The sequence below is a fragment of the Hemitrygon akajei genome, chromosome 9 (genome assembly GCF_048418815.1).
Source record: "Hemitrygon akajei chromosome 9, sHemAka1.3, whole genome shotgun sequence".
In the NCBI taxonomy this organism is placed as follows: domain Eukaryota; kingdom Metazoa; phylum Chordata; class Chondrichthyes; order Myliobatiformes; family Dasyatidae; genus Hemitrygon; species Hemitrygon akajei.
In genome coordinates, this window is record NC_133132.1 from 97,958,771 (window position 1) to 97,979,379 (window position 20,609).

Consider the following 20,609-nt stretch of genomic DNA (forward strand, 5'->3'; position numbering starts at 1 on the left):
AGTGACTGCTGACTGACTGTGATGGTGACCAGTAAATGATGATTCATTGGACTGTGGTGGTGACCGCTGACCGACTGTGAATGATGTTTCATTGGACTGTGAAGATGACTGCTGACCAACTGTGAATGATGATTCATTGGACTGTGGTGGTGACCGCTGACCGACTGTGAATGATGATTCATTGGACTGTGATGGTGATCACTGACCGACTGTGAATGATGTTTCATTGGACTGTGAAGGTGACTGCTGACCGACTGTGAATGATGATTCATTGGACTGTGAAGGTGACCACTGACCGACTGTGAATGATGATTCATTGGACTGTGATGGTGATCACTGACCGACTGTGAATGATGATTCATTGGACTGTGGTGGTGATCACTGACCGACTGTGAATGATGATTCATTGGACTGTGATGGTGATCACTGACCGACTGTGAATGATGATTCATTGGACTGTGAAGGTGACCGCTGACCGACTGTGAATGATGATTCATTGGACTGTGAAGGTGACCGCTGACCGACTGTGAATGATGATTCATTGGACTGTGGTGGTGATCACTGACCGACTGTGAATGATGATTCATTGGACTGTGATGGTGATCACTGACCGACTGTGAATGATGATTCATTGGACTGTGAAGGTGACCGCTGACCGACTGTGAATCATGATTCATTGGACTGTGATGGTGATCACTGACCGACTGTGAATGATGATTCATTGGACTGTGGTGGTGACCACTGACCGACTATGAATGATGATTCATTGGACTGTGAAGGTGACCGCTGACCGACTGTGAATGATGATTCATTGGACTGTGGTGGTGACCACTGACCGACTATGAATGATGATTCATTGGACTGTGGTGGTGACCACTGACCGACTGTGAATGATGATTCATTGGACTGTGATGGTGATCACTGACCGACTGTGAATGATGTTTCATTGGACTGTGAAGGTGACTGCTGACCGACTGTGAATGATGATTCATTGGACTGTGAAGGTGACCACTGACCGACTGTGAATGATGATTCATTGGACTGTGATGGTGATCACTGACCGACTGTGAATGATGATTCATTGGACTGTGGTGGTGACCACTGACCGACTATGAATGATGATTCATTGGACTGTGGTGGTGACCACTGACCGACTGTGAATGATGATTCATTGGACTGTGATGGTGATCACTGACCGACTGTGAATGATGTTTCATTGGACTGTGAAGGTGACTGCTGACCGACTGTGAATGATGATTCATTGGACTGTGATGGTGACCACTGACCGACTGTGAATGATGATTCATTGGACTGTGGTGGTGACCGCTGACCGACTGTGAATGATGATTCATTGGACTGTGATGGTGATCACTGACCGACTGTGAATGATGATTCATTGGACTGTGGTGGTGACCGCTGACCGACTATGAATGATGATTCGTTGGACTGTGAAGGTGACCGCCAAACCGACTATGAATGATGATTCATTGGACTGTGAAGGTGACCACTGACTGACTGTGAATGATGATTCATTGGACTGTGATGGTGACCACTGACCGACTGTGAATGATGATTCATTGGACTGTGGTGGTGACCACTGACCGACTGTGAATGATGCTTTGTTGGACTGTGATCGTGACCACTGACTGACTGTGAAGGTGACCGCTGACCTACTGTGAATGATGATTCATTGGACTGTGATAGTGACCGCTGACCAACTGTGAATGATGTTTCATTGGACTGTGATAGTGACCGCTGACCGACTGTGAATCATGATTCATTTGACTGTAATGGTGATCACTGACTGAATGTGAATGATGCTTTGTTGGACTGTGATGGTGACTGCTGACCGACTGTGAATGATGTTTCATTGGACTGTGGTGGTGACCACTGACCGATTGTGAATGATGATTCATTGGACTGTGATGGTGACCACTGACCGACTGTGAATGATGATTCTTTGGACTGTGAAGGTGACCACTGACCGACTGTGAATGATGATTCATTGGACTGTGGTGGTGACCGCTGACTGACTGTGAATGATGATTCATTGGACTGTGGTGGTGACCGCTGACTGCCTGTGAATGATGATTCATTGGACTTTGAAGGTGACCGCTGACCGACTGTGAATGATGATTCATTGGACTGTGGTGGTGACCGCTGACTGACTGTGAATGATGATTCATTGGACTGTGTAGGTGACCACTGACCGACTGTGAATGATGATTTATTGGACTGTGGTGGTGACCACTGACCGACTGTGAATGATGATTCATTGGACTGTGAAGGTGACCACTGACTGACTGTGAGTGATGATTCATTGGACTGTGGTGGTGACCGCTGACCGACTGTGAATGATGTTTCATTGGACTGTGAAGGTGACCGCTGACCGACTGTGAATGATGATTCATTGGACTGTGGTGGTGACCGCTGACCGACTGTGAATGATGATTCATTGGACTGTGAAGGTGACCACTGACTGACTGTGAATGATGATTCATTGGACTGTGGTGGTGACCGCTGACTGACTGTGAATGATGATTCATTGGACTGTGGTGGTGACCGCTGACCGACTGTGAATGATGATTCATTGGACTGTGAAGGTGACCACTGACTGACTGTGAGTGATGATTCATTGGACTGTGGTGGTGACCGCTGACCGACTATAAATGATGATTCATTGGACTGTGAAGGTGACCGCTGACCGACTGTGAATGATGATTCATTGGACTGTGGTGGTGACCGCTGACCGACTGTGAATGATGATTCATTGGACTGTGAAGGTGACCGCTGACCGACTGTGAATGATGATTCATTGGACTGTGGTGGTGACCGCTGACCGACTGTGAATGATGTTTCATTGGACTGTGAAGGTGACCGCTGACCGACTGTGAATGATGATTCATTGGACTGTGTAAGTGACCACTGACCGACTGTGAATGATGATTCATTTGACTGTGAAGGTGACCACTGACCGACTGTGAATGATGATTCATTGGACTGTGAAGGTGACCACTGACCGACTGTGAATGATGATTCATTGGACTGTGAAGGTGACCACTGACCGACTGTGAATGATGATTCATTGGACTGTGGTGGTGACCACTGACCGACTGTGAATGATGATTCATTGGACTGTGGTGGTGACCACTGACCGACTATGATTGATGATTCATTGGACTGTGATAGTGACCACTGACCGACTATGAATGATGATTCATTGGACTGTGAAGGTGACCACTGACCGACTGTGAATGATGATTCATTGGACTGTGGTGGTGACCACTGACCGACTATGAATGATGATTCATTGGACTGTGATGGTGACTGATGACCGACTATGAATGATGATTCATTGGACTGTGAAGGTGACCGCTGACCGACTGTGAATGATGATTCATTGGACTGTGAAGGTGACCGCTGACCAGTGGCAGTGCCCCAAGGATGAACAACAAATAACTGGATCATGAAGATGGCCAATGGGATTTGGAAATGACAGATAACCAATAGCAGCGCGATGACGATGATTGGTGGCTAATGGTAAAAACCATGAAGTTTAAACTATCCTAACTGGTTGCATCACAGACAGGTATGGAAACACCAATGCCTAGCAATGGAAAAGTCTACAGAAAGTGGTTGATACAGCCCAGTCCATCAGAGGCAAAGCCCTCCCCAATAGCACATTTATACGGCATATATCATCAGCGACCCCCACCATCCAGGCCATGCAGTCTTCTTGGGCAGAAAGTAAAGGAGCCTTAGGTCCCACCTCACCAGGCTCAGGAACAGTTATTACCCCACAACCATCCAGCTCCTGAACCAGCGTGAATAACTTTACTCGCCTCAACTTTGAGCTGATTCCAGAACCTATGGACTCACTTTCAAGGACTCTACAACTCATGTTCTCAGTGTTATTTATTTTTTATTTGGACAGCTTGTCTCCTATTGCACAGTTATTTGTCAGTCTTTGTATCGTTTTTCATAAATACTACTGTATTTTTAAATGCCTTCAAGAAAATAAATCTCAAGGTGACATATACGTGCTTCGATAATAAATTTACTTTGACTGATTTTGAAGACAGGTTGATGAAGCCAGTGCTGGGGAATTCTTCTCTCCCCCCTCCCCATGCTCAGGTGAACAGTCCTGGAGATCAGTGATCATCCTCCAGTCACAGCTTTGAGAGTGAGGTGACCTCCTGAGTATTACCATAATCCCAACCATCTGGTTGACCTCCCTCAGCTGAAAATATCCTGAAGAAAGGAGATTAGCCAGGTGCACGTCAGGCTCAGTGAAGAACTGAAGTCAGTAAGGTTTAGGACCTAAAACGAAGGCAAGTGACAGGCACTTGGAGTGGCATTGCTCCTTCCACCCTCACCCCGTGCTTGCTTAACGAGGTTACAGTGGGTGTCCTCTGCCCGATGTTTGACTCTCAGCCTGAGGTCCGTGAGTGTGGGCTTTAAGTGACTGGTGTCAGAAGGATGGCTTTCCTCAATAGTCCTTGGAGGAGCCACAACAGTACCTTACCCCTCAAGGAGCCTTACATCTCCGAACAAGGAGAGACAGCAATTGGCATCTACCTGCTAAGCCTGGGTATGTAGAACACAGGGATTATACGCACGTGACCTGTCTACAGGTTTACAAGTATTATACATACTGTGTAGAAATAGATTATTTACATAGATTGTGGGAGTTACATGGTGATTATACTCTTATGTACTCTTCTTGACTGTTTTGAATGGCATAGAATATGCACAGTAGTGTAATGGTTAGAGCAAGTGCTTTACAACACCTGCAGTTACCGACCCCGGTTCGATTCCCGCCACTGTCTGTTTACCCAGAGACCATGTGGGTTTCCTCCCCGTGCTCTGGTTTTCTCCCACTTTCCGGTCATACAGTTTGGATTAATTAATTGTGGTCATGCTATGTTTGCACTGGAAGATTGTGGGGTGCCTTCCACACATTCCTCAGACTCTGCTGCTCGTCAACACAAAATGATGCATTTCACTGTACGTCTCGATTTATAAAGCTAATTATTATTCTCTTAAATAGCACACTAACAGACAGTTTGATCTGAAAACCTATCATCTGCCTGTTTTTGCTCTACCCCTTCCCTTCACCTTTGCTTTATACTGGCAATCTCCCCTCTCCCGTACAGTCCAGATGAAGGACATCGTCCTGAAATCCCGACTGTCCATCCCCCCCCCCCCCCCCCCACACACAGATGCTGCTCAACCTTCGCAGTTCCTTCCCGCCTGCATTCACTCGTGTTTCTGTGTAACCCTGCCACTATCTGACGTCACTTCTCTCTGAGTGGAAACTAGGACTTCAATCCTTTGTCAGACCACCTTCTCCTTTGAAGCCTTCTGACAGATCACAGTCGATGTCTCTGTTTCAGTGGGTTTGCAGGCAGAAAATGTAAGTCTGCAGACTCACACACACATATACCCCCCCCCCCCAACCAGGGTTTAACTTCTTCAAGGCCGACAGGAGGCATCAACTCAGTAACTAGCCTGTTGACTCTTTCTGCTCCCTCTAGGTTGGCTCTCCTGGTTTGGAAACAGCGTGGTGATCTTTGTGCTCTACAGACAGAGGGCAATACTACAACCGCAAGATTACTTAACCTTTAACCTGGCCGTCTCCGATGCCAGTATTTCCCTCTTCGGCTACTCCCGTGGAATTATAGAGATATTCAACATATTCCGAGATGAGGGCTTTCTGATTACTTCCATATGGACGTGTCAGGTGAGCTGTAACAGCCAGTGCAGGCACTGGACTTTCCTTCCACACATTGTCCTTGGCTTCAGCAGTGAGGGACAAGGACTATGTTTCCATGGGTTCAAGTCTATCCCGGAGATTTAAGGTGTGTTCTAGTCCAACCCTTGGAGAGTAGTTCCAAGGCATCAGAGATACTTCAGATGAGCCTTTAAACTGCATTTCCACTAGTGGGAAGACTCCCTGGTGAAACTAAGCAGGTCAGGCACCATTGATGGAGAGGAATAAACAGTCAACGTTTCGAGCCGAGACCCTTCGTCAGGACTGGAAAGGATGAGGGAAGAAGCCAGAATAAGATGGTGGGGGGGGGGGGGGGGAAGGAGGCCAAGTAAAGAAGACAGGTGAGAGAGAAGGTGGGTGGCTGGGGAAGGGGGGATAAGGAGCTGAGAGGAGATAGGTGGAAGAATTAAAGATCTGAAGAAGAAGGAAACTAATCGGAGAGTATAGAGGACCATGGAAGAAAGGGAAAGAGGAAGAGCACCGGAAGGGGATGATGGATAAATGATGTAAGAAGGTAATCAGAATAGTGAATGGAAAAAGAAAGGAGGAGGAATAGGAAGAGAAATTTCCACCTATCACCTCCACCTTCTCACATCATCCACCCACCCAACTTCCCCCTCACCTGACCTCTTCTACCACCTTCCAGCTTGTAATCCTTCCCCTCCCCACCATCTTATTCTGCCTTTTTCGCCCTTCCTTTCCAGTCCTGATGAAGGGTCTCGGCCTGAAATGGCGACTATTTCCAGTATCTGTTTAAGATCCTGTGATGCTATTTCAGAGGAGAGAGTGGGAGGTTGCTGGCACTCCTGAATCACCACAATTTTGCTGCAGTTTCTGGAGTCCGAGGGCTTTCTAGACGTTAATTCAGAAATGGTGATGAGTGAAGGAGGAGGAATTTTCCAGTCCTGATGAAGGGTCTCATTCCTAAATGTTGACTGTTTAATCCCCTCCATAGACCTGGATGGTGGGGTCCTTAATAATCTACATTCTTTGTGATAAATTTACTTTGAACCCATACATTTTTTGTAATGTTGCAGGAAGCCCACACGGTCACGGGAAGAATGTACAAACTCCTTCCAGATGGTGATGGGAATCAAACCCGGGTCCCTGGTGCTGAACTAGCATTTCATTAACCACTATGCGACCATATTGTGAGAGAAAAGGGTAGATTGATAATCTATATATTTTGAAGTACAAATGGAAATCAGTCAGTTAATCATTGCACTGGGAAAAAAGATTTGAAAAATGATATATTTTAAAATCTCATCTAAGTTGCATGAATGTGTTAAAGAATAGTGTGATGTACCATGGCGTACATAGAGGTTTTGTGCCAACTATTCCCTCTCACATAGCCTAGTGTTGCTTTCACCCAGGTGTCTTGACACTATTCATCTGATAGGTACAGGGATTGGAGGGAGGTAGGAAGTAGGTGTTGGGATTGGAGGGAGGTGGGAAGTAGGAGGTAGGTGTTGGGATTGGAGGGAGGTAGGTGTTGGGATTGGAGGGAAGTAGGTGTTGGGATTGGAGGGAGGTAGGAGGTACATGTTGGGATTGGAGGGAGGTGGGAAGTAGGAGGTAGGTGCTGGGATTGGAGGGAGGTAGGTGTTGGGATTGAAAGGAGGTAGGAGGTAGATGCTGGGATTGGAGGGAGGTAGGTGTTGGGATGGAAAGGAGGTAGGAGGTAGGTGCTGGGATTGGAGGGAGGTAGGTGTTGGGATTGGAGGGAGGTAGGTGTTGGGATTGGAGGGAGGTAGGTGCTGGGATTGGAGGGAGGTAGGTGTTGGGATTGAAAGGAGGTAGGAGGTAGGTGCTGGGATTGGAGGGAGGTAGGTGTTGGGATTGGAGGGAGGTAGGTGCTGGGATTGGAGGGAGGTAGGTGTTGGGATTGAAAGGAGGTAGGAGGTAGGTGCTGGGATTGGAGGGAGGTAGGTGTTGGGATTGGAGGGAGGTAGGTGCTGGGTTTGGAGGGAGGTAGGTGTTGGGATTGGAGGGAGGTAGGTGCTGGGATTGGAGGGAGGTAGGTGTTGGGATTGAAAGGAGGTAGGAGGTAGGTGTTGGGATTGGAGGGAGGTAGGAGGTAGGTGCTGGGATTGGAGGGAGGTAGCAGGTAGGTGCTCAGGTTGGAGGGACAGTCATGAACAGGGAAACACAACGAAGGGTCCTGGCTGTGCTTTTCTCCACAGATGCTCTCTGGCCTGCTGAGTTTCCCCAGCATTATGTGTGTTGTTTGGACTTCCAGCATCTGCAGATTTTCTCTTGTTTGTAAAAGATAAGGGTCGGTTATTTAAAACTGAGGTGGTTAAAAACCTCTCCTCTCAGAGGGAGGAAAATCTGTGGAATTCTCTGCTGCCAAGAATAGTGGAAGCCGAATCGCTGGATTATATTTAAACTGGAGAGCGATAAGTATGTGAAAGTTTGGGGAATTGGGGGCTCTTGGGAACTGGCACTGAAGAGGAGTTGAGACCTGGGGCAGATCAGTTAGGATTGTTCTGGGCGGCTGGTGTAACGCTTTACAACGCTGGCAATCGGGGTTTGATTCTTGCCACTATCTAAAGAGTTTGTACGTACTCTCCGTGACCACCTGGCTTTCCTCTGAGTGCTCCAGTTTCCTCCCACGTTCCAAAGATGTGCGGACAAGTGAGAGCCAGTCAGTTGTGGGCATGCTGTGCTGACACTGGAAGCATAGTGGCAATTGCGGGCTGCCCCCAGCACAGTGTGTTGATCATTGATGCAAACAATGCATTTCATCATATACTTGTTACAAATAAAGCTAATCTTTAAATCTTTAATAATCTTGAATGGTTGAGCAGGCTCGAGAGCCAACTGACCTACTCCTTCTCCCAGTTTCTTGAATTCCTGCGTAGTCTATATTCCTTTGTTCTTTCCTGCCTCTCCTTCTCCCAGTTCTCCCTTTCATGATGTTAGAGCTGTTTCTAAACTCAGTGAGGCAGCATAACATATGGCCTTTGTGTTTCAGGTTGACGGCTTCCTCACGCTTCTCTTTGGGCTGGTCAGCATTAACACACTGACAGTAATCAGTATCGTCAGGTACATGAAAGGCTGTCACCCATACAGAGGTAACGGTCGTAGTTCCACAAAAGGCTCTGCAGATGCTGGAAGCTACAGCAACATATTCAAGGAACTCGGCAGGTCAGGCAACATCTATGGAGGGGAATAAACAGTTAATGTTTTGTGCCGAGACTCTTCATTGGACTGGATTCTGATACCCAGTCATAACCCAAAATATTGACTGTTTATTCTCCTCCATAGGTGCTGTCTGACCTGCTGAGTTTCACCTGTATTTTGTGTTTTGTATGTGTGTGTGTGCCGTTAACTATAGTTTTAACAGTTTTCTTGCAATGAAATGTTGGTGGGTTAATGGTGAATGGGAGGAGGAGAGGGGTTGGTGATGCAAACTGGGATCCAAGGATGAGAATGGGTGGAGATAATGGGAATGGAGTTGGGAATACCAACATGGAGGTGCAGGACAAGACTGGGAAGTAAGAGATAGGGTTAGGAAGTAGTTTGGGAGAGTAGCTTTGGGAAGAACAAGGATGGGAATGAGCCTGGCTTTATAAGGCACTGGTGAGGCCTCATTTGGAGTACTGTGAGCAGTTTTGGGACCCCTTATCTAAAAAGGGGTGTGCTGACATTGGAGAAGATTCAGAGGAGGTTCTCAAGAATAATTCCAGGAAAGAAAAAAGTAACAGGAATTTTTGATAGCTCTGAGCCTGAACTCACTAGAGCTTAGAAGAATCAGAGGCTTATTGAAGCCTCTTGAATATTAAAAGGTCTAGAGACAGTGGATGTGGAGAGGATGTTTCCTACGGTGGGAGAGTCTAAGACCAGAGGGCACAGTCTCAGAATAGAAGGATGTCCCTTTAGAACAGAGATGAAGAGAAATTTCTTTTGCCCAAAGATGGTGAAATCTGTGGAATACAGAAGGCTGCAGGGGTCTAGTCATTGGGCATACTTGAAGCAGACTTTGATGGGTTCTTGATTAGTAAAGGTGTCAAAGGTTACAGGGAGAAGGCAGAGGAAGGGGGTTGAGAGGGAAAATAAATCAGCCATGATGGAACGATGGAGCAGACTTGATGAGCTGAATAGCCTAATTCTGCTCCTGTGTTTTATGGTCTTATGTATTGGAGAACGGGGGATTGGAATGGGCTGGTGCGTGGATTTAACAATGGGTTTGGGAAAATGGGAATGAGGTGGGAATTGGAGAATGGGAAGAGCAATAGAAGGGGAATGGGATGGGATCTGGAAAGGAGAATAAGAACGGGCTTAAGGATGGAAGAATAAGAAAGAAGATTAAGATGGAGGAATGGGATGGGCATGAGAGAATGGGGTTGGGAATAAGGATGGGAAGGGGTTTGTAGATGAAGATTTGCACCTGGGTTGCTGAAATCGCTGATAGGACAGAGACCTTTTAGCAGACGGAGATGGGAAGAATGTTGTGGAACATTCCTGTCTCTAGGTCCCGGTCCTCGGTCTAACCTTGGTGTGGTATCTCCACAGCTCACTACATCAACAATGGGAGTATAATCATGCTGCTGACGCTGGTCTGGGCTGCTGCTCTCTTCTGGTCTGCAGCACCGCTATTTGGCTGGGGGAGTTACACAGGTGGGATCTTGTTGACTGATCACTGAGTACAACCTATGAACCCACTTTGAATGATTACTTATTAATATTTTTAATTGATTTTGTTATTTCCAGTTTTTTCTTTGGAACATTGGTTGTCAGTCTTTGTGTAGTTTTTCACTGATTCTATTGTGCTTCTTTGTTCTACTGTGAATGCCCGCAAGAAAATGAATCTCAGGGTAGTGTATGCTGACATATACGTACCGTGATGATAACTTTACTTTGAACTTTGAGGGTTCCTGCAGCTGTAGATTAACCTCTAGCAAAAATACCCACTGAAAGACACACAAGATATCAGACAAAAGATACCACCGTGGGGCTCCACGGTTAGCATGGCTCTATTACAGTGGGAGTATCGGAGATCACAGTTTAATTCTGCTGCTGTCTGAAAGGAGTTTGTATGTTCTCCCCATGAAGTGTGTGGGTTTCCTCCGTGTGCTCCGGTTTCCTCCCACAGCCCAAAGATGTACTAGTTAGTAGGTTAATTGGTCACTGTAAATTGTCCTGTGATTAGACAAGGGGTTGGATAGGTGGTTACTGGGTGGGGTGGCTCATTGAGCCGCAAGGGCCTCTTCTGCTCCGTATCTCTAAATAAATAAATAACATCAGTATAATGACATTTGATTATTAACAATAGAAGTATCTGAGATCAGAGATACTTGAAGAAGCATTTGAACAGGCCAGGTTGGCTCCATTCATGTTCTCATTGGCTGTGGGAACAGTGCACTGTGATAATGAGACATTTTAGACCCAGGGTGGCGAAACTTTTAAAGAGTGTGTGCCTAAATTGGCAACAATCTTCTAAAAAACCCTCTCGCGTGCCATAGTAATTTTGATCATAGATTATTATTGATTAATAATTTATTGTTATTGAGAGATACAGCTCAGTAATTGGCCATTCCAACCAAATGAGTCTGCACTGCCCAAATGCACCATGTGACCATTAACCTACTAACCTGTATACATTTGGACTGTGGGAGGAAACCAGAGCACCCGGAGGAAACCCACACAGCTACAGGGAGAACGTACAAACTCCTTACAGTCACCAGCTCAGACCCAGTCTGTTAATTCCAAAACCAGTAGAGTTAGTTAGTTGAACCCATCACCCTACTGGGGCATAGACCACCAACAGTAGCTCACCAGAGCCCTTTGTCCTGGGCCAGTCTTTCAAGCTGTCCCCAGGTATAGCTCATCTTTAAAGATCCTTCCTCTCCCCAGGATGAGGTGTTTGAGTTTCTCTTGCCATTTCTGTAGCTCTGGGAGTTTCCGGGATGAGGTTGCTAGCCCTGAGCCCACCCCTCATCGTTTTGCAGCCAGTCTTGGGACCGTCCATAGAAGAGGTTTAATCTGTGGACCCAGACAGTTAATCTCAGACACTGACAGTTAGTCAAGAAACCTGGACTGTTAATCTCGAGTTTCAAACCGTTAATTCCAAAATCCTGGCTGTTAATTAGTGGATTCAGACTATTATCCCAGTTAGATCTTTAGAGCTTTGAATTCAGTTTAAATAAAGAGGCAATTTGTACCACGAACCATAGGGATTGTCATAAAAATCAAGTTTCACTGTTCAGAAGGCGAATGTGTTTGTATTAAGAACCTTCTGCCTTTGTGAGTTCGGGCCAATGTATGAATCTGAATCAAGTTTATTATCACCAACAGGTAATTGCTTACACGTGCAGCGACGGTGCAGTTCAGTATATAAAAATTACTACAAATTACAAAAAGAATATATTTAAAAAACTACAAAAAGAAGGTAGTGTTCATCCCTTCATGGACCGTTCAGAAATCTGGTGGCAGAGGTTCCTAAAAACATTGAGCGTGTGTCTTCAGGCTCCTGTAGCTCCTCCCTGATGGTAGAAATGAGAAGAGGGTATTCCTGGGTGGTGCCTGCCCTTTATGACGGAAGCCACCTTTTTGAGGCATTGCTTTTTGATGATGATGGAGTGGTGTGGAGGCTGGTGTCTGTGACGGAGGGAACTGAGTTTACAGCCCTCTGCAGCTTTTATCGGTCCTGTGAATTGCAGCCTCCATACCAGACGGTGGTGCAATCAGTCCAAAATCTCTCCGCGGTACATCTGCGGAAATGTATCGCTGCATTGATGTATGACTCCTGTCATCCACTAAGGTGGTTAAGTTTGAGCTGTCAAGGCAAGTAAAATGTTAGGAAATTATTCTCCTCTATTACTCCATCTCCCTGTTTGTCACTCTCCCTCTCTGATTCCTTTTCACAATCTTTCCTTCCAACACAGACCGGCAATACGGAACATGTGAGATCAACTGGGCCAGAGCAATATTCTCCACTGTTTACAAGTCCTACATTATCTCGGTCTTCGCCTGCTGCTTCTTCCTGCCCGTGGCTGTCATGCTTTTCTCTTACATCTCCATCATCAAGACGGTCAAGTCAAACCGGGCGTTGATGGGGGGTGCCGAGGTGGGGGAGCGTCAGAGGAAGATGGAGCAGGATGTGACTCGGGTGAGCTGTGTGACTGTGTGGGCCCTTGGGTTGGGAGGATAAAGTTTGTACCCCTGTCACAGACTCCATCATATGGACCACAGACAGCGTGAGTGTGTCACAGACCAGAGTGAGTGTGTCACAGACTCCATCGTATGGGCCGCAAACAGCGCGTCTTCACACAGGTGGTGTCACAGGGCAGGGTGAGTGTGTCACAGGGCAGGGTGAGTGTGTCACAGGGGAACAAGTGTATCACAGAGCAAGGTGAGTGAATGTGTTAGGGAGCATGATGAACGTGTCACAGTGTAGTGTGAGTGTGCCTCAGGATAGTGACTGTGTCACAGTGCAGTGTGAGTGTGTCGGAGAGCAGTGAGTGTGTGTGTCTCCCCCCACTGGAGGGACACACTCCCTATGCCAGTACTGGCTGGTTTGAAGTACTAATGCTCTGAACAGTCCGATGCTGGAAGGAGGGAGGGAGGCCCCACCGCATGTCATCCAATGCCATGTTGTGTTGCTGGACTGTTCTGGAATGGAGTCGGGGGATGGAAGTGCTTTGGTCACGAGTTCTCGACACCACACAGACACCATGCAGGTTTGAAGATATTAGCTGAAAGTGTTACTGAGCTGCACCCCTCTAACCTGTCCTTGGTCCATGGTTACAGGTCTCCATGGTGATCTGCACAGTGTTCATCGTTGCCTGGTCACCGTACGCAGTGATCTCCATGTGGTCGGCGAGCGGCCGATATGTGCCAAAGCTGACAAGTCTGCTAGCCAGCCTATTCGCCAAGTCTGCCAGCTTCTACAACCCCCTCATCTACTTCGGGATGAACTCCAAATTCCGACGGGACATACGCATGCTCCTGCTCTGTGCCTCGGACAAAGAGGGAGTCAGACTGAGACGGATGAAGTGGAGCCCGGTGCCGGAGGTGGCCGTGCCCAAGGGCAGTCTCCACTCGGCAGGCGGTGAGAGGGAATGGTCCCATCTCCCCAACAGCGAGAACTCCGGCTACGTGTGTGAGAGGTTGTAGCTGTTGGCCACAGACTGACCCTGTGTCAGACACTAACCAGAGAAGGACTCTCCCAATAGGAGGCACCACCTCTGGCAGTTTACTGTGATGATCTGCACTATTGGTGCAACTTAGTTAGGGGCAAAGGGCAAACCTAGTGAATATTTCTTACTGGAATTGTCGGTCACCAGGTAGAAGCTAGACGACAGCACTAGAGACAAATAACACCCATTCAGTACCCAGACTGGGAGTGGGGACAGGTCTGTAACACTACAAAACCATTCTATACCCACACTGGGAGTGGGGATGGGTCTGTAACACTACAAAACCATTCTATACCCACACTGGGAGTGGGGACGGGTCTGTAACACTACGGGACCATTCTATACCCACACTGGGAGTGGGGACGGGTCTGTAACACTACAAAACCATTCTATACCCACACTGAGAGTGGGGACGGGTCTGTAACACTACGGGACCATTCTATACCCACACTGGGAGTGGGGACGGGTCTGTAACACTACGGGACCATTCTATACCCACACTGGGAGTGGGGACGGGTCTGTAACACTACGGGACCATTCTAAACCCACACTGGGAGTGGGGACGGGTCTGTAACACTACAGGACCATTCTATACCCACACTGGGAGTGGGGACGGGTCTGTAACACTACGGGACCATTCTATACCCACACTGGGAGTGGGGACGGGTCTGTAACACAACAGGACCATTCTATACCCACACTGGGTGTGGGGACGGGTCTGTAACACTACAAAACCATTCTATACCCACACTGGGAGTGGGGACGGGTCTGTAACACTACAAAACCATTCTATACCCACACTGGGAGTGGGGCGGGGCTGTAACACTACAAAACCATTCTATACCCACACTGGGAGTGGGGACGGGTCTGTAACACTACGGGACCATTCTGTACCCACACTGGGAGTGGGGACGGGTCTGTAACACTACAGAACCATTCTATACCCACACTGGGAGTGGGGACGGGTCTGTAACACTACGGGACCATTCTATACCCACACTGGGAGTGGGGACGGGTCTGTAAAACTACGGGACCATTCTATACCCACACTGAGAGTGGGGACGGGTCTGTAACACTACGGGACCATTCTGTACCCACACTGGGAGTGGGGACGGGTCTGTAACACTACGGGACCATTCTGTACCCACACTGGGAGTGGGGACGGGTCTGTAACACTACGGGACCATTCTGTACCCACACTGGGAGTGGGGACGGGTCTGTAACACTACGGGACCATTCTGTACCCACACTGGGAGTGGGGACGGGTCTGTAACACTACGGGACCATTCTGTACCCACACTGGGAGTGGGGATGGGTCTGTAACACTACAAAACCATTCTATACCCACACTGGGACTGGGGACGGGTCTGTAACACTACAAAACCATTCTCTACCCACACTGGGAGTGGGGACGGGTCTGTAGTATTTGGACGGGGTGTCTGTCAATCAGGCTGCAACGTGTTGTGTGGATTCGTGCTTCTCACATGTTGTTGAAGCTGTCCTTTTCCAGGTCTAATTCCATCACCCCTGACCTGACCCTTGTGGACGGCAACAGGCTTCAGGGAGTTAGGAGAGAAGTTATCACCACGGGTTAGAGCATTGAGTACAGAAGTTGGGATGTATTGTTAAAATTGTACAAGTCATTGGTAAGGCCAAATTTGGAATATTGTGTACAGTTCTGGTCACCGAATTATAGGAAAGATATCAATAAATTAGAGAGAGTGCAGAGACGATTTACTAGGATGTTACCTGGGTTTCAGCACTTAAGTTACAGAGAAAGGTTGAACAAGTTAGGTCTCTATTCATTGGAGCGTAGAAGGTTGAGGGGGGAGTTGATCGAGGTATTAAAAATTTTGAGAGGGATAGATAGAGTTGACGTGAATAGGCTGTTTCCATTGAGAGTAGGGGAGATTCAAATGAGAGGACATGATTTGAGAGTTAGGGGGCAAAAGTTTAAGGGAAACACGAGGGGGTATTTCTTTACTCAGAGAGTGATAGCTGTGTGGAATGAGCTTCCTGTAGAAGTAGTAGAGGCCAGTTCAGTTGTGTCATTTAAGGTAAAATTGGATAGGTATATGGACAGGAAAGGAGTGGAGGGTTATGGGCTGAGTGCGGGTAGGTGGGACTAGGTGAGATTAAGAGTTCGGCACGGACTAGGAGGGCCGGAATGGCCTGTTTCCGTGCTGTGATTGTTATATGGTTCTGCGCCTCCGGCACGTTGTGCATAAGGTTACTCCAGCTAGCTTCTGCGCAGAGGTTATGCCCAGGAAATTGATGGTATGGGACTCATTGAACATTACGGGGTGATAACTGGACTTTCTAGTGTCCGACATCGTCATTGCCTGGCCCCTGTGTCACTTGTCACCTGCCAGCCCAGGCCTGGATGTTATCCGGGTCTCCATGAATTTGGACGGGCACTGCTTCATTGTCTGAGGATCGCGAATGGTGCTGAGCATTGTGAGTCATCAGCCACCAGCCCTTCCTCTGGCCTTACGACTGAAGGAAGATCAGCGATGAAGCAGCTGGTGAGGATGGTTGGGCAAGACACACAAAACACTGGCGCAACTCAGCAGGTCCGGCAGCATCTATGGAGGGGAATAAAGAGTCAACATTTCAGGCAGGAAAGGAGAGGGGAAGACACCAAAATGAGAAGGTTGGGGGGGGGGGGAGGAGGAGTACAAGCTGGCTGGTGATAGGTGAGGGGTAAGTGGGTGCGTGGGGAGGAGGGGTGAAGTAAGGAGTTGGGAGGTGATAGGTGGAAGGTAAAGGGCTGACGAAGAAGGAATCTGATAGGAGAGGAGGTAGACCATGGAAGAAATGGAAGGAGGAGGGGCAGGAGAGAGAAGCGAAGGGATGAAAGCCAGATTGGTGAATGGAAAAGGGTGGGGGGTGGTCGGAGAAACTACCAGTAGTTGGTGAAATTAATGGAATTGGGACACTACCCTGAGGAAATCTTACATGGATGTCCCTGGAACAAACAGAGAGTATCCTTTGTCTGATTTTTCTCAGCAATTCACACTCTAGCAGGAAGCTGGCTTCAAAGAGAAACAGATTTATTCCCGTTCTATTCTGTGACAAACTGTAGGCGTCTCAACCCTATTACCTTAACTGTTTCCATCGTTACAAGAGGAGGGCACTTGGTGCTTTAAGATCACGCCAACGCTCGGCTGGAGTTTGTTCATCTGCACCTAACTTCCTTTTTTATTTTATTTGCCATGTTATTTAATATATTTTATCTATTTAGAGACTCCAATTAACTCCAGTTTGTGTAGATAGGCACGCACAAAATGCTGGAGGAACTCAGCAGGTCAGGCAGCATCTTTGGAGCCGAATGAACAGTTGATGTTTCGGACCGAGACCCTTCATCAGGAGTGGAAAAGGAGGGGGAAAGACGCCAGAATAATAAGGTGGGGGGGGGGGAGGGAGGGTAAGTATTACAAGCTGGCAGGTGATGAGGCAAAGCCAGGTGAGGTAAGGTAGATGAGTGGCTTCTGAGAGTTTTTTGTTATGTGTGGAACATTGTTGCTGGTAATCTGGGCTCTTATTTATGCCATGAGCTCTTTAGAGATAATAGTTTTCCCACATAACCCTAGTAAATCCTTTAACCATTTCCTGCCTATATACAGTACTTTGACAGTTTAAAAATATAAAGGTCTCTCTGTGTACTTAAATTCCCAAAAACACTGACTGCATTGAAACTATTTGGCCAAAGCTTCACACAGGCTGTTTATGCAGTGTTAACCTTTGAGAAAAAGAAGAATGTTTAACCTTTCTGGGAGCTGTTGTTCAAAAATAAAGCCATCTTTTATTTGGAGAACAATGAGGATGAGGTGGGGGTGTATGATTTGTGCCTCATGGCATTCATTTTACAGATGAGACATCAAACAGAGACACCATTTTAGGCAGGCATAATAATCCTGTTTTAGGAACAATAAGAGTGTCTTCCCGGTGCTTAAGCCAATATTGTCAATCAACCTCTCGGCAAAATACACTTAGTGGCTGCTTTATAAGGTACTTTCTGTAGCTAATAGAGTGGCCATTGAGTGTATTTTTGTAGTCTTCTGCTGATGTAGCCCATCTGCTTCAAGGTTCATTGCGTTGTGCGTTCAGAGATGCTCTTCAGCACATTTATCATTGTAACACGTGGTTATTTGAGTCACTGTCGCCTTCCTGTCAGTTTGAATCAGTCTGGTAATTCTCCTCTGACCTCTCTCCTTAACGAGGCATTTTCACCAGAGAGCTGCCACTCACTGGATGTCGTTTGTTCTTTGCACCATTCTCTGCAAACTCTAGAGGCTGTCGTGCATGAAAATCCCAGGAGATCAGTAGTTTCTGAGATACTCAAACCACCCCTTCTGGCGCTAACAATCACTCTATGGTCAGTCACTTAGATCACATTTCTTCCCCATTCTGATGTTTGGTCTGAACAATAACTGAACCTCATGACCATGTCTGCATGCTTTTATGCCTCGAGTTACTGCCACATGATTGGCTGATTAGAGATTGGCATTAATGAGCGGGTGTACAGGTGTACCTAATAAAGTGGCCACTGAATGTAGACTAATATTTCATTTGAAAGGTAAATTATTGATTAAAGAGAGATTAACTTTATTTGTCACATGCACGTCAAAACCTCAGAACATATAATGAAATGTGTCGTTTGTGTCCGAGGAATGTACAGAGCAGCCCGCAAGTGTGAACAGACTTCCAGGGCCTATAACTTACTAACCCTAACTGGCACGTCTTTGGAGTGTGGGAGGAAACTGGAACATCCATCACACAGAGAATGTACGAACTCCTTTCAAACAGTGGTGGGGATTGAGCCCCCATTGAATGGTGCTGTGATAACTGCTACGTGACTGTGCTGCCTGATTTATGTTACCTAAAAGGCTGGAATTACAGATGCAAAATAAATGATTTAGACCACCAGCTGATTGGCCAATCAAACTGATACTAGCTCTCTGCTCTTTCTCTGGGCCCTTGTAAATATATACTTCTCAGAGATTCATCCTTTTTCTTTCCCGAGTCTGCTGTTAGATTTTTCCTCAATCACTATCTCGGCAACACCGAGGAAGAAAAAGCTGCAGAGATTGTTCAAAGCTTCACGTGAGATTCACAGAGCAGCGAGTCAGTCCCAAATAGGGATTTCTATTGTGCACTGCTGAGTTGTGACATGACTTTAGTAACAATCATGTCTCTCTCTCACACACACACACACACACACACACACACACACACACACACACACACACACACACACACACACACACACACACACACACACACACACACACACACACACACACACACACACACGGTCTGCGTCAGTGTGTGGGCAGTGAGCACACAGTTTGCATTACAAACGATAAAAACGAGGTTAGAGTTTATGTGCCTACAGCCAGCTGTTAGATGCACCCAGCATAAAATCCAATAGAAAGAGCTTGTTTCCTAGCTGATTGTCAGGCCCGTGGAGATTGATGTGACTGGTGCTGGACTGAACAGTGTGCTTTGACAATTACTAGCCAAGAAGCAATTGAAAAAAATGAGATTGCATTTCTATCACATCTTCCTCACCCTCAGGAAGTCCCAAGGCATGAAAACAGCCAACATTTTCTTCTTTTGCAAGGTAATCAATCTTGTAGTGTAGGAAGCACTGCAGTCAATTTGTTACAGCAGGCGATTTGATAATAGCCAGTTCTTTGGAGGTGAGATAAATATAGACACGGACACTGGCAAGAACTTCTCTGCTGGTCTTCAAATTGCTCAGTGGGTTCAGTTTAATGTCTCATCTCAAGGGTGTCACGTCCAGCAGTTCTTCAGTTTTATACTGAAAACATTGGCCTGAATTATTGTCTCTAGGAGTGAGTCCCCTGACTTCCCACCTCCGTCAGAGAGTTACTGAGTGCAGGCAGGGGCCACATTGTGACCTCTGTCAATTCCAGTGCCCCTTAATGGTTCAACCTGTTGCTTATAAGACCATAAGGCATAGAAGCAGAATTAGGCCATTTGGCCCATCCAGTCTGTTCCACCATTTGATCATGGCTGGTGTAATTTTCCCTCTCAACTCCTCCTCCTGTCTTCTCCCTGTAACATTTGACACCCTTACTAATCAAGTGCCTATCAACCCCCACTTTAAATATACCCAATGACTCAGACTCCACAACCGTCTGTGACAACAAATTCACAGATTCACTACCCTCTGGCTAAAGAGATTCCTCCTCAGCTCTGTTCTAAAGTGATGTCCTTCTATTCTGAAGCTGTGACCCATGGTCCTAGACTCTCCACTCAATCTAGACCTTTCAATATTTAATAGGTCTCAATGAGATCTCTTCCTCATTCATCTGAACTCCAGTGAATACAGGCCCAGGGCCATCAAACACTCCCCATACATTAACAGGAGAAAATCTGGAGATGCTGGAAATCCAAGCTTGCATTAACCCTTTCAATCACAGGATCGTTTTTTTGAACCACCTCTGGACCCTCTCCAATGTCAGCCCATCTTTTCTTTGATAAGGGGCCCAAAACTTCTCAGAATACTTCAAATGCAGTCTGGTCAGTGCCCTATTAATCCTTAGCATTACATCCTTGCTTTTATTTTCCAGTCCTCTGGGAATAACACGGCAATTCTACTTGGAGCCTGTATGACCTCGGGTGTTTGGGATCTGATGCAAAGATGTAAGTCCGAACTCTGG

At 46.9% G+C, this 20,609-nt stretch overlaps 1 protein-coding gene across 1 annotated transcript; it reads left to right on the forward strand.

The window, feature by feature from the left end:
• Window positions 1–4,297: 4,297 nt before the first annotated feature.
• Window positions 4,298–16,553, forward strand: LOC140732810 (opsin-5-like). The gene is made up of 6 exons (XM_073055440.1): window positions 4,298–4,591; window positions 5,538–5,743; window positions 8,751–8,850; window positions 10,292–10,396; window positions 12,664–12,887; window positions 13,529–16,553. Exons 1-6 carry the CDS (start codon window positions 4,480–4,482, stop codon window positions 13,892–13,894), a joined length of 1,113 nt encoding a protein of 370 aa, XP_072911541.1. The 5' UTR covers window positions 4,298–4,479; the 3' UTR covers window positions 13,895–16,553.
• The last annotated feature ends 4,056 nt before the right edge of the window (window positions 16,554–20,609 follow it).